The sequence below is a fragment of the Carassius gibelio genome, chromosome A12 (genome assembly GCF_023724105.1).
Source record: "Carassius gibelio isolate Cgi1373 ecotype wild population from Czech Republic chromosome A12, carGib1.2-hapl.c, whole genome shotgun sequence".
Classification (NCBI taxonomy): domain Eukaryota; kingdom Metazoa; phylum Chordata; class Actinopteri; order Cypriniformes; family Cyprinidae; genus Carassius; species Carassius gibelio.
Genome location: NC_068382.1, coordinates 5,430,328 through 5,444,701, shown reverse-complemented (window position 1 = coordinate 5,444,701; position 14,374 = coordinate 5,430,328). Strand labels below are relative to the sequence as shown.

At 35.7% G+C, this 14,374-nt stretch overlaps 1 protein-coding gene across 3 annotated transcripts in view; it reads left to right on the top strand.

The window, feature by feature from the left end:
- The window catches only part of mpp2b (MAGUK p55 scaffold protein 2b), a 43,972-nt gene extending 29,969 nt beyond the window's left edge, over nucleotides 1-14,003 (top strand). For 2 of the 3 annotated variants that reach the window (XM_052610861.1, XM_052610858.1), the window contains 11 exons: nucleotides 4,207-4,307; nucleotides 5,110-5,262; nucleotides 5,355-5,510; nucleotides 6,657-6,884; nucleotides 9,247-9,378; nucleotides 9,459-9,561; nucleotides 10,944-11,012; nucleotides 11,342-11,503; nucleotides 12,136-12,338; nucleotides 12,888-13,016; nucleotides 13,086-14,003. In XM_052610861.1, coding sequence (XP_052466821.1) covers nucleotides 4,207-4,307; nucleotides 5,110-5,262; nucleotides 5,355-5,510; nucleotides 6,657-6,884; nucleotides 9,247-9,378; nucleotides 9,459-9,561; nucleotides 10,944-11,012; nucleotides 11,342-11,503; nucleotides 12,136-12,338; nucleotides 12,888-13,016; nucleotides 13,086-13,262 — 1,613 coding nt within the window. In that variant the 3' untranslated portion in view covers nucleotides 13,263-14,003. The remainder of the gene's footprint in view (nucleotides 1-4,206; nucleotides 4,308-5,109; nucleotides 5,263-5,354; nucleotides 5,511-6,656; nucleotides 6,885-9,246; nucleotides 9,379-9,458; nucleotides 9,562-10,943; nucleotides 11,013-11,341; nucleotides 11,504-12,135; nucleotides 12,339-12,887; nucleotides 13,017-13,085) is intronic. The other variant, XM_052610859.1, reaches the window with a different exon arrangement.
- Nucleotides 14,004-14,374: the final 371 nt, after the last annotated feature.

Genomic DNA, 14,374 nt, shown 5'->3' with positions numbered 1-14,374 from the left:
TTAGCACACACCCTACTTGTAACATACTGTGCTGGCTGAATATTATTAGGAGAAACAATCAGTCACAGAGATTGAGCTCCAGGTGAGAAAATAAGCGTAACAGCATACACTTCCTCAGAATGAATTAAATTGTGGTAAAGTAAAATCTGTGGCAAAATCTGACAAATTGAAAGTCATGAAATGATTCAGTTAAACAGATGAATAGAATAAATAATATTTGATGTAACAATATGATAAATTGCTTTCAAACTTGTTTTGTCAACCAGGCTTCCAGGAAATGACTGTTGTACTTAAGTGAAAACTAAATACTACAGGCTTTCTCTGTTTCTGAAGGAGTGGTGGAATGGAAATGAGTCAGAAGTCAAGCACTCAGCGGTAGTCCTGAGCTGGGAAAATAAACCGTAATGCAGCTCTTACAAAAATCTAGAACTTGAATGTGACCAGTGCTACAGTGAGCTGCTTCACTGTGAGACAGACATCATGTGACGGGATACGGTGACAGATGCTTTTTGAACATTCAAGCATGTCCTTCAAGTGATTTAGCAGAACTTAGTCACATACAGTCCATACAAAACATGTTTTAGAGTTCTAATCCATCATAGTTTAAAGGTCTCTGGGGTCAGACTTAAAACGGTGTATTTGGTGTGTCCTTTCAGCTTAAATGTCACTCAGTCTCGGCGGGATGTCGACCCAGAGTTAGTAATGAGCTTGACCCTGCTGCTTGAAGACAGACCAGTAGGACATGTTTCCATGGAGATGTACATTACAAAGCTTCTTGTGGTATTAATTATAGCAAGGAGGTCTATAATACCTGGAGATAGCTATTCGTTAGCGTTCCATTAATCTCAATGGTAGTTGCTCGGATGGCATAGGACCCTGCAGAAGTGCTTGCTACTTTTAATGTCAACAGCAACAGAAGAATCTAAAAGTACTGTGTGTGGCACCAGTAGATAAAAATGTTTATAGCAAAACTCAGTAGCTAGTTTGGAATTTTCTCACATCACACTCTTATTAGAAGCCACAAATCAAACTCTGTTCCAAAGGCTAATCAGATGCTACACATTGCCTTCTTTTAAAAGAGTACCAATTACGGAAATAATACACTTTACAGTACACTAAAGTGTGATCTGAATAAACTGATTTAAGTATTTTACTGATTTAAATGATAATTGCAATAATAGTAAAAAAAAAAAATTTAATTAGTAGATCTTAAGAGTGTTATGTCCCTATAATACACCCGGCACAATGCGATGCAAGGCACAGTGCAAGTGTGTTTGCTAGTTTCAGTCTGACGCCATTCACATTTTCCCATCCAGCGCCATGTTGTTTAAGTAGCAAATGCATTTGCACCCATTTGTGCGCCCATGGGTGTGCTGGTCTAAAAAACAGGTCTGTTCAGGTGCATTGTTGGCGCGTTGCTATTTTGAGGAACTGAAAATAGACTGCGCCATAGACCATCTCAAACCTGGTCTAAAGTCTAAAGTATATATAAATGCCTACACGTCATAATGGATAGTCATCGCATGAATCAGAATTAAGCTATCTATTTGCTCGGCTCACACACGAGCAGCTTAGTTTCATCTCGGAGATGCGTTTTGTCTTTGCGCTTGCCAAATTCCGCCGTGTAAAAGCAAATACGTCATGCCACAAGAGCAACTGGCTGTTAAAGGGAATGGAAGATGAGACTCTGATTGGTTTATTGCATGTTAAGCCCCAAAAAAAGCCAACCGTTTTTCCATCGTTAGTATAGCAAAAGTGGATTTGGACATGCTTGAGTGCACCTGTGCCGTGTGCTTTACACTTTGCGTTTAGATCGTTAAAACAGAGGCCCCTTATATAGTCTCTTATATATACAGTATACACACACACACACACACAAATATTTGAAATAAGGTCAAAGTGTACTCCCAAATGTATTGTTAGTACATGTTATCACATCAAAATAAGTGTACTACTGGTACTAATTAAAACATAATTTAAAATGTACTTTCATGTAAAACTTTTAATCTGATATTTTTGCAAAGTTTAATTTTTAAAAGTGGACTTCCCTGTTGAAAAAAAATAAAATAAATATATATATACTGGTTAGGTATGTTTCGAAGCATGGCAGCTGGTTTAAGCTGGTCCTGAGCAGGAGCTAGGTGCTTAGGACCAGCACATGACCAGCTAAGGACCAACTTAAACCAGCTCAAAAGTTTTATTAATATTGTATTATCTTTATATATATATATATATATATATATATATATATATATATATATATATATATATATTAGTATTTTATAATCTTAAAATGTAATTTTAAGATTTGAAGAACACTACATGTACACATTCAATACTTTTATGCTAACTTCTTTTTTTTTTAATGAAAAATTCAAGATTCAGGATTTTTTATTTGTCAAATAATGGTTATATGGAGAGCATATGACCAGCAGTGAAATGTAAGTCAGGTCCGCTCCATGGACAGTGTAATTATTAAAGAGTACAAACAAAAGAAAATTATACAAAATAATAAGATATGGAAAAAGTAAGATAAAAAAAATTAAAAAATGATTAATTAAAGATCAAATAATACTTTTGAGTTAATAAATATTAAGAGTGTTTGCTAAAATAGTTTGTTTAAACACAATTGTTTAAATAGCAAATGCTTTTACGCCCATTTGTGCCCAATGTATTTTATGATTGCCTTATTTGTGCAGAGAATATGATGCTGACTTTTGATTTTGATTTTGATTTATTGAGATGTGGTAAGGTACGGTACTGAATCATAGTTTTTCTGCCAACTGTATCAAACAGCTTTTTCACATCAGGTGCATACATATATGCTGTCTATGCTTACTAGTTTAGGAACAGAGACACAGATAATGGCAGATCTCATCCTCTAAAAGGCCAACCTTTGTTTTGTTTTCCATCACAGAAGGAGATCCAAGATGTTTGTTATATTGAGAATACATATACATGCACACAAACAGTTTACCTAACATCCAACGTCACAGTAGCGATTGACCTTGATGCAGAAGTACATTCACTTCGTTGTGCTGTGACTCCAAAGAGAACTTTATTTCACCTTTCAGCTCTCACTGCAAATCTCATAAAGGATTTATGGATTTCTGAAATTTCATGAGAAATGAAAAATGTTTGTTTTCTGATGCTGAAATGTATTCATGTGAATAAAGAGACACCTACACATACATTTTAATATTCTGATCCTGGAGCTTCTCCAATAGTGTTGCACATGTGTCCCCTATTTGACATTCCCAATTCAGGCTGTGAGCACTTTACTGATGAGATGTGTTGAATCCGGTGCATTAGACACACCCGATTAATGTTTTTAATAAAAATGTATGACTATACAGTTCTATTTACAGTTCTGTGTATCTGTAAAATGTGTGGGATATCTCATAATCTGTTTGCTCTTTCCTCCAGCATTGACCAATTCCACAAAACACGAATTGCTCACACACACATTCTTTTATGTTTCACTCTGTATGATTTGAAGTAGACTATGCAACATGTCTGAAAACTGAACAAAGGGAAATAGAGTTGAGAACACAAGGGAAACATGTTCTGTGTAAACAATGCAGATTGCTGCAGGGGGAACTTAAGAGAATTACACAGATCTTTCTAGAAACTTCCTTTCATGAACCTCTGTTTGAGTTTGAGGAGATTCAGTTTTGATGCTTCTCCGCTGCTCTGATCTTTCTCATGATTATTCACACGCTCCCCAAGTAAGAAAATAAATATTTATTTTATCTTTGAGAGGAAAAACTGTTTTTATCACTGGGCAAAAGTTGAAATCAATACATTTATTTCCCATTTACATTTCTGTCATTTGAACAGTGTATAGTGGAGTGCTTCTGAAATGATAATGATTATCTCAATATCGTGTTTTATTCATGCATTTTTCATTTGAGGACACACTTTTAAACTATAGACTGAGTCTCATGCTGTGGTTTAAAGCTTAATCCAATTTAATGTACAGATGGGCGACATTTGCAGCTGACCTCATCAGCTTGAACCTTAGCTTGAACCAGTAACTGGCATAGATAATCTAATATGAAAATGAAACTGTTTTCTTCGCTCATATGGTCTATAGAGATGGGCTAATTTCTAATGTACTGTCATTTGAGTGACTTGTGTCTCTATGAATGGGTGGAGAAAAGTCTTCTTTCTAACCTGTGAACCCTTTTGTCTTCTCGTCCTCAGTGATGCAGAGTCTTTTGGACACCTTAAGTGACAGTACCAGCTCCACCACAGCCAATGACCTGGACCTCATCTTCCTGAAAGGAATCATGGAGAGTCCAGTGGTGAGTCCTTGATGTCTATGTGTCCACATGAGGCTTTTTTAATTCTGAATCTGTCAACAGATACAGCATATATACATTTTCCCCATTTGCTCTAAAAGAAAAAAAATCCACAATTTAATTTCTATGACTTTTCGAAAGAAGAATAAAAATTGCAAATCGCAACTGTAAGTAGGCTAGTTAATTATTTTAAATTTACGTGAGAGGTCATTATTTAATAAATAAATGATTACAACTGTCCAGTCAAACCTAAGAAGGCACATTTATACTGAATACATTACAGGGACTCAAATCAGTGATTTGTTTTTATATCTGTTCATCATATAGCTGTCCAAATGAAATGATTCAATAGAGTTAATCTGATTTTTCCAATATATAAATAAGTCCAATATTTAAACAAATCAGTGTTTGGTCACGCTGCACATTACAAAATAGCTTGTTACTTAAAAAGCTAAACTGCTTTAAAATCATCTGTCACACTTCTGAAAATATGTACAGTAGTTAGACTAGTAGCTCAGCTCATTTAGTTACTCCCTGAGGAAATGTTTTCAACAGAAATAGCAACATTTTGGCAACATCGTCCGATACATTTAAAAAATGTTCACCACTGGCAAAAATCATTCATTCATGTCTAAATTTGGACTGTTCACACACACACACACACACACACACACACACACACACACATAGACACAGACACCTTCACAGACCATGTGCTGAAATTTCTGACCATCTCATATTTTAATACTCACTTTTTTTCATATTAATTAAACATTTAATGTTTTGCGTGGTTCTGTGCATTCAGTCTCGTGAGCACTATGAAGAGCCAAAGCTGGAGGCGGTGAGGGACAATAATATGGAGTTAGTGCAGGACATCCTGAGAGACCTCACCACCCTCACACCTCACAGTCAGGCGGCGCATGAGCTCGCCTGCATCCTCAAAGAGCCACACTTTCAGGTACTCTCAGAAAAACTGGTCATCACATTCAGTCTCTTCCAATAGTTTCAATTCAAAGTGGTTTCCCTCGATATCTGTTTTATTCTCTACAGTCTTTACTTGAAACACATGACTCTGTAGCTTCCAAAAGCTATGAGACTCCGCCCCCCAGCCCCTGTGCATTTATGGACCCCTCGCTCAACAACCAGCCGGTGCCACCGGATGCTGTCAGGATGGTGGGCATCCGCAAAGTGTCTGGAGAGCACTTGGTGAGACCTGACAAACTGCATTACTGTTTGCTGTTATTTGTTTTTATATGCTGTTTTTATACTTTCATGCCATGTGAGAAGCGCTATGCAAATGAATTGAACTGAAATTGTATATTTAATTAAGTGAGGCACGGTTTTGCCTTCATAAATCTAAACTGGAACATTATAATGTGTGAGCTGCTTACACTGTCACTAACAGAGCTAAAATGATTAGCAAAAATAAGGACTGTTTTTCATCTTCATCTAGTTAATCTATTTTTAATCTGTTTTTCAAATATAGCCTTTTCACATTTCCAGGATTTGCAACATGGACTTTTAGATTTCTTTAGAGGTACATGGGCCAAGATTATTATTGTTAACTTAAAACTGCATAAACAATAATTGTAAATTAATTATTCAACATATATATATATATATATATATATATCATATATATATATATATATATATTAGATGAGAAAAAAACAAAAAAAAAAACACATGAAAAATGCTGCCTTGGCCACTTACCAATAAGGTGAAGTACTTAAATTACTAACTAGAAATAAATAAATAAACTAAACTGAAATAAAAACAAATTAAAGGTAAATAGTTATATTTAAAAAAACAAAAAATGAATAAAAATAACAAGGGCACGTGACAAAGTTACAAAAAATGAAACTAAAATTATAATGAATAAAATCTAAAAATAAAAGATATTAATATTAATATTAACTATAATAGAATGTACATAATAGTCAAATAACTCTGACATGCGATAATTATAAATATAATGATTATAATATTTTTTATGTATATAATTCTTTAAATTAAATATAAATTCTGTTAATGTTTTTGGAAATGGTAATTTTCTAGTTGTTTGCAATTTAATACCAGGGTAAAATAACACAAAGTATAGTGTTATAAATGTACAGTACATTTATAAATATATACATGTATATATTATATTACAAAAAACATTGCTATATTTACAGAGTGAAGTATTGCATAAATGGATCAATATAATTGAAATTAACCATCATTTTTAAATAAAATTTATAGGTTTAATTTTTCCCACTTTCATTTCTAACAAAGAACTCAAAAAACAAAAACAAAAAAAGAAACAATCGTTTAATGTTTGTTTGAATCACATTGTGTTTACTCTGCCAGGGCGTGACGTTTCGGGTGGAGGGTGGAGAGCTGGTGATTGCTCGGATCCTGCATGGGGGCATGATTGATCAGCAGGGCCTGCTGCATGTGGGCGACATCATCAAAGAGGTGAACGGGAAAGAGGTGGGGAGTGACCCGAAGGTTCTTCAGAACATGCTGAAAGAGTCCAGTGGCAGCGTGGTTCTCAAAATCCTACCCAGCTACCAAGAACCACACACACCACGCCAGGTGAGCTACGTTCAGATGAAGTTTCTATCTATCTATTACAATCAAAATGACAACATGTGTCGGCTGGCTCGCTAATGCACCTGATGATTTGGAATGAATTACTTCAAATACATAGTTTATCATCACACAGATATAAAAAAAAAAAACATTAGCTTGTATATCAGGTTGTTATTTTGACACACTAAGTATAAGGTTTCACAAGTTTCAGGAAGTCATAAACATTCAGATGCAAACAGGAACATTTATGTTTTTTTTTTTGGGTGTGTGTTATAATAATAATAACCATCATAAAATCCATTTAATCACTTCAATTTCCTGCTAACAAAAATATTCGATGTAAGTTTTGCTAACGTTCCCATTCATTTATGAAAATTGTATATCTGAATGTTCTCTGAGTGCTCCAAATGTCCTGTTTTTGAATGTTTCAAAAGTTATTTTTTTCTTCTTCTTGGTAATGTTACCGTTTAAGACAACAGTAAGAGAACATTCCATTTTATTAAATTTTTAAAATGGGGAATGTAACATTTTAATTTTCTCTAAATCATCTGACATTTGTAAGTAGTAATGTTTAAGAGATATTAACCACATTTTTTTTCTGGAAAATGACTGCAGTACCGGGTTTGGGCACCTGTGTCTATGCCAAAGCATGCTGGGATATTTGGTGCATTAGGCCAAAGCCCTTCCTGTTTTTGACGCTGTGCCACCCCACCTATTGAGATGAGACACCAACAGTATTCAAGTCTGCCCGTTCACATTTTCAGCTATGTCATACTGCAGATGTTACCCTCGTTCTGCATTTCTGAGATCTTCTTCTTATTAAATGAGAATTAAATGAGTGGAGTTCTGTTTCTCTTCCCATATGGGGGCCATATTCAGAGTGTCCCATCTGTGCCTGTCTTTGTTTGATCCCAAAATAAACGAACAACTTCCTGCTCCTGCTGCCAATATGGGACTGGACATCACAGTCTCATGTTACTAATGTGATTCACACTACTGTGATGGGAATATTCATGTTTTTGAGAGCTGCTGTATGTGTTTGTGCTGACAGATGGTATTGTTGGCATGTGTTGTGTTGTGTTGTGTTGTGTGTGTGGAGGATGCTTGTTGTTGACTGTCTGAATGATGTAATCCAGGCGTATTTTCTGTGTGTTGGCGTTCGAGCACCTAAAAGCAACATTCCATTTGACTGCAGGTGACTACAGTTGCCATGACAACAGGATTTTAGAAAACACTTTTGCGAAAACAGGAAACAGTCTGTTGATTGTTGATTCGGTGACATCATCGACAAGCTCAGTTCAGTTCTCTTCAAATAGTATCTGTGCAGTTAAGTCAATACTGTTGCCAAAAATTGTGTCCCCAACTATGCAAGCCAAGGCGACAGTGCCAATCAATATATATTTAAGAACTGTACTTGCTGATAATATAATGTTAATGAAATAAAAAGCCACTCTAAAGCGTGATTACACTCTCACGACTGTTTCTTAACACTCTTAAGTGCACTTGTAACAATGTCAAATTAAAAGTTGTACCTTTTGTCATCTTTTGTTGTGCTTACAGAAGTGCACTTCTTTTGACGTGTCGACTAGCATGCTAAAGCACATGTAAATACTTGATTATAATTTTAACTGTAGTGTGTTGTTTGAAAAATTACATTTAATGTATATTTTATTTACCATTGATTCTATTCAGTGAATTTTGGCAGTTCACTTTACAGAGCACTTCTTTTTTACAAGTGTCAGTATTTAATTTATAATAATGCACACAGATAGTATTTCACATTTAATTGTACAAAATTACAGCTTGATTGGAAATGATGCAAAATAAAAAATATTTTGTCATACTGATCTTTTTTCCCCCTCACATATTTTATATTTCATCACAAACTAGTACTGAAACAACCCTTCTTTGGTTGTAATATGACTGCACAAGTGAGGATAGGCTTAATTTGTGTAAAACATATCTTTTTTCACATTTCATATTTCAGAGTAATCAATAAGCAGTTGTTATAAATGATTAATGGTACTGTATTCATATTATAATATTAATTGATATATTGATTATGGATTTTCTTGTTTTAAGATTAAAAGTCTGAGTCTGCAAAAGTTAAACAAGTAGACAAAAACGTAAAGTTTCCAAGGTAGTTTTATTGTGACCTTCACAATAAAGTTGTATTAAGCTGAATTATCCTGAAGTTGATTGTGTATTTATGTTGACAGTATAAGTGAATCATTAGAGATATAGATATGCCCACTTCCATTTATGCTAGCCATACACCCCTAGTGTTTTAAACTGGCTGTCAGTATGACAGTAATAAGAACCATGTGTTTCTCTGTCTTTACTCTCTCTTTCTGTCTGTGTGCAGGCTTTTGTGAAGTGTCACTTTGACTACGACCCCTCTCATGACAACCTGATCCCCTGTAAAGAAGCTGGACTCAAATTCAGCAGTGGAGACATCCTTCAGATCTTCAACCAGGAGGACCCCAACTGGTGGCAGGTGTGTGTGTCTGTGAATATATTGTGGTGATCTTTAAGCTCGGTATGGTGGTCTTACCTTGACTCTGGTCTCACCTGTAGGCATGTCATCTGGAAGGAGGCAGTGCAGGCCTGATCCCCAGTCAGCTGCTAGAGGAGAAGAGAAAAGCATTTGTCAAGAGAGACCTGGAGCTCTCTAGCACAGGTAGGACTCGGAGCACTAAAGATATTTATATATAATAAATTCAGGTTGGGGTACACGTCTTTAGCTATAGACCTTTTAACAATTTTTATAATGAATATCTTTAATGTTGTTATTAATATTTCAAGAATGAACATTTAGCAGACTGAAGCAACTTTACTTTAACATCTATACATCATAATTTGTTTTAATTATATTATGTTTATATTATATTTAATTCTGGCATGTACTAAATATAATAAATCAGGCTTTTGAGGAATGTTTATATCTCTCAGTTATTAAATATAATCTTAATAAGTAATAAAATATAGTCTGTTAAACTACTATTAGGAACTCATTGGTTTACAATACAAATCAGAATTTAACCTTTTTTGTCATGTAAATAAAAACATCTGTACAAAATTGCATATTTTCGCTCACTTCAAATTGCGTTTTTCCTCTTTGAGTATGAAAACAAAAGCCTGATCTATCAAACATGATACAAAACCTAAAACATTAACCTAAAAATAGTTTTTCTCACTATTATTTCAGATGTCAGGCTTTACAGGGTTAATAGAGTGCACGTCTTCTGTCACTTACAGGCTTTTTTTTTTAACACTTAAGCATACATCTTAAGATTTTCACATTTTCATGAATACAACTAAAATTATGTATTTTGAAGTAATCATAATCAGCAAAAACAGATGGAAAGAAGACAAAATTGCATGAAAACGTTTCGACACTGCAGTGAAGGGATAAGATACCTGTTTTTGTGTGTGTTTTATCTATATATCTCCTTGAAAAAAAAAAAAACTATTGCACGCTTCTAAATATCTCAGAACTGTCTGTTACTGACATATTTAACTTCAAAAGAGTACATCTGTTAAAGCTGCGGTAGGGAACTTTTGATGCTCTAGCGGTTAATAAACAGAACTGCTTGCGTCTTTTGGAAGAACATCGTAGCCGGAACTACTTCTCTCCGTTTATGTCTATGAAGAATCACAAAGGTACTGGGTTACTCCGCCGCGGTACCCCCGAAGCAATCTAAAATAGTCTGAATATAAACACTTATTATAGGTGCACTGCAGCTTTAACAGCCTGAGGAGACACTGAACTAAGTGTAGCGCCCCCTGGAGGAATAGTAGCGTGATCTGTCTGATTACTGTAAGCAGAATGCTCTGCAGTTGCTTATAGGAACAGGCCATTATTTATTCATCCTCGTTTTTATTCCAAATCTGTATTCTGTTATTTTACTTAGTGAACTAGTGTAATTACATTGGAGTGATCTAAAAGGCTTGATAAGTGTGGTCTGAGGTTAAAAGGACAGTGATGTGTTTGACTTCTGCAGTAGACGGGAGTCATTCTGCGTGTGTTTATACTACCAGGATGTGTGCTGATGTCCGCAGGGCCTCTGTGTGCAGGGATTGGGGGTAAGAAGAAGAAGAAGATGATGTACTTGACCACAAAGAATGCTGGTAAAGATGACTGCTGTCCAGTGCGATGGACGCGCATGTGTCATACTCTTGCTCTGTGTTGTGATTGTTGTTGTTGTTCATTCTAAAATGATGCTTTTTTTAATGGCAGTCGTTTGTCATAGCGAGTTTGCAGTCAGTTCCATTTCAGGAGAAGTGCTTGAGGTTCATAAACTGAAATGTTTTTAGTCAAAGAAAATGAGGAATCAAGTAAATGAACCTCAGTAAAAGCCATAGTTATCTCACTAACTGAACCGGGACTGACAAATGATAGATTTGGGTATAGTGACTAAATCAGCCTAACACAAGATGAGATCTTTTCACCATACCAGAGTTCGACCGACATGAGTTGAGGATCTACGAGGAAGTGGCCAAGGTGCCTCCGTTCCGCAGGAAGATGCTGGTTCTGATTGGAGCACAGGGTGTGGGCCGCCGCAGCTTGAAAAACAAACTTTTGGTGTCGGACCCGCACCGTTACGGAACCACCACACCTTGTCAGTGCATATTTATAAACATATTTCTATACATATTTCTATATATATATATATATATATATATATATATATATATAAATAATTAAAATGGGGCCACATTAACTGTTGTTCAGCGAATATTGTGGGGATTTTTAGTGAGGACAAAATTTTCCCCCATTAATATTTCTCATTGTAATACACATTGCAGTTGGTAATGCAAAATTTAACCAACAGAAAGCTGTTGACAGCAAATTTAACTGTTTTTCCCCTAATCTAATCTTTAATAATAATAATAATAATAATAATAATAATAATAATAATAATAATAATAATAATACACTGTCAGAAATAGGGGTACAGTAGAAGTCCATTTCTGTCCCCCAAGGTACAATCAACACCAACGTACCCCATGGGGCTTATTATTGGACCTCAAGGTACATGTATGTACCTTCTTGAGGGTCAAAAAGGTACAAATATGTTCCCAAGCCTATGCCAAGGGTACAAAAGCTGACAAGTGACCCCAGTGACAAGCCACTGTACCCCTAAAGGTACAATAATGTACTTTATTTTCTGAGAGTGTGATAATCAATAAATGATTATTTGGATTATTTGCAGTGCCAATGTTAACCTGCCCTGTTTGTCCCTCTGGACAGACACATCTCGTAAACCCAAGGTGGATGAGAAGGAGGGGCAGATGTACCTGTTTATGTCTCGCAGTGAGATGGAAACCGACATCAAATGTGGCCGTTTCCTTGAACACGGGGAATATGATGGAAATCTTTACGGTACCAAGATTGACTCCATTCATGAGGTTGTGGACTCCGGGAAGGTTTGCATTCTAGACGTCAATCCGCAGGTACATTTTTTTAACATTTTCGATATCCTTAAGAGTGCATGAGTCCCTGCCCACTTTTATATATTTATATATATATATATACACACACACACACACACACAAACAAATATATTTTGACTGCATGATCAACTCGATTACGTCGTTCGCTGTGATTCATGAAAGTGGACATTCCCTGTAAGCTCTTTTGGCATGATTTGCTTGCTGCAACTGTTCGGCATCATGGGTAATGTAGTTTTTCCACCACAAATGTAACTGTTGTTTTTAAAATAATTAAAATAAAGCAAATGAATAGCGTAAATAAAACCATACACCATCCATTTAACAACCTCTGAGCTCATAACATTTCTATCTTTTAAAGTTATTGTTAAAAGTAAGTCTCCCTATGCAGAAAATCAGTGAGGTTTTTACATCCGGAACCTAACTATTGCACTGATACCGAGTGAATTTACTCACAGTGGAAATCTACTAGGCATTTTTTCAGCAATGCAAATAAATATTAGAGTTACACAATTATCACCCCATTTCATATGTTTCATTGTTCTCCTACAGGCACTCAAAGTTCTGCGAACAGCCGAGTTTCTTCCATATGTGGTGTTCATCGAAGCCCCAAACTTTGAGGTTCTGAAAGACATGAACAGATCAGCCATTGAGGCTGGTGTTGTGACGAAACAGATGACGGTAATTTCCGAGAAGGATTAGTTCTTTGAATGTTGATGAATATTACATTGATGATGTCTCTCTCCTTAGGATTCAGAGCTCAAACGGACAGTGGATGAGAGTGAAAGGATCCAGAGGGCGTACAGTCACTATTTTGATCTGAGCATTGTGAATGACAACCTGGACGGAGCGTACCGCAGCCTCAGGAGGGCACTGGACAGACTCGGCACAGACCACCAGTGGGTTCCTGTCAGCTGGGTCTTCTGAGAGCAGTCGGGTTCTTCGGTCTGCGTTTCTCACAGTGGCTAGAAGTCTAGTTAACTGCTGTAATCTATGTGAACTTGCCTGTTAGATTTTTTGCACCAAAAATATGACAATACAAAGCTAGTTTATTATTTTGTAAAATAACGAAGCTGATCTGTATATCTGTATTTGTTTTAAAGGAGTTCTGTACAGTGCTGTACGTTTGTTATTCATGTGAGAGTAGGGCTGTATATTTGTATAGAAACTGTAGAATATGTTTTGGCACCCTACATTATAATAAAGATACTCAGAATCATGTTGGATGTAATGAAGCTGTTTGATTACGTAGTGTTTTGCAGGGATTTCGTTTGTGTATTAAAAGCAAAATTGAAGATTGTTTTGGCATGTCATATTCTCGTGCATGTTCTGATTTGTTTGCATTCTTGTAACGTTTGTAAGTACAAAATCTGTTTCAGTTCAGAAAACAGCCAAATGTGTCACGAAATACGTCATTCGATTGGTATTTATGCATTATAAAAGATTAAAGATTCAAACTGTATCATTCCAATCCATGAATTCTAGAATGTTTCACTGTGACTGATCAATCGCAGCATTCTGCATTCATATATTTTTTTATAATGATGGTAAACTGTGTAAATGACCTTTGCCCAGGAAACTGATTTCCGACATGGCTGTAATAGTTTCACTGTGTCTCTCGAATCACTCCACACTTTTCTCACATAATAAAATTAATATCAACTAAAAGTCGTTCATGTCCAATTATTTATTTGGCCAGTATATATATGTATAGACATACAGTACAGACCAAAAGTTTGGACACACCTTCTCATTCAAACGGTTTTCTTTATTTTCATGACTATGAAAATTGTAGATTCACACTGAAGGCATCAAAACTATGAATTAACGCATGTGGATTTATGTATGGAATTATAACAAAAAAGTGTGAAACAACTGAAAATATTTCATATTCTAGATTCTTCAGATTCTGTTTTGATTACTGCTTTGCACACTCTTGGCATTCTCTTGATGAGCTTCAAGAGGTAGTCACATGAAATGGTCTTCAACAGTCTTGAAGGAGTTCCCCGCGAGATGCTTAGCACTTGTTGGCCCTTTTG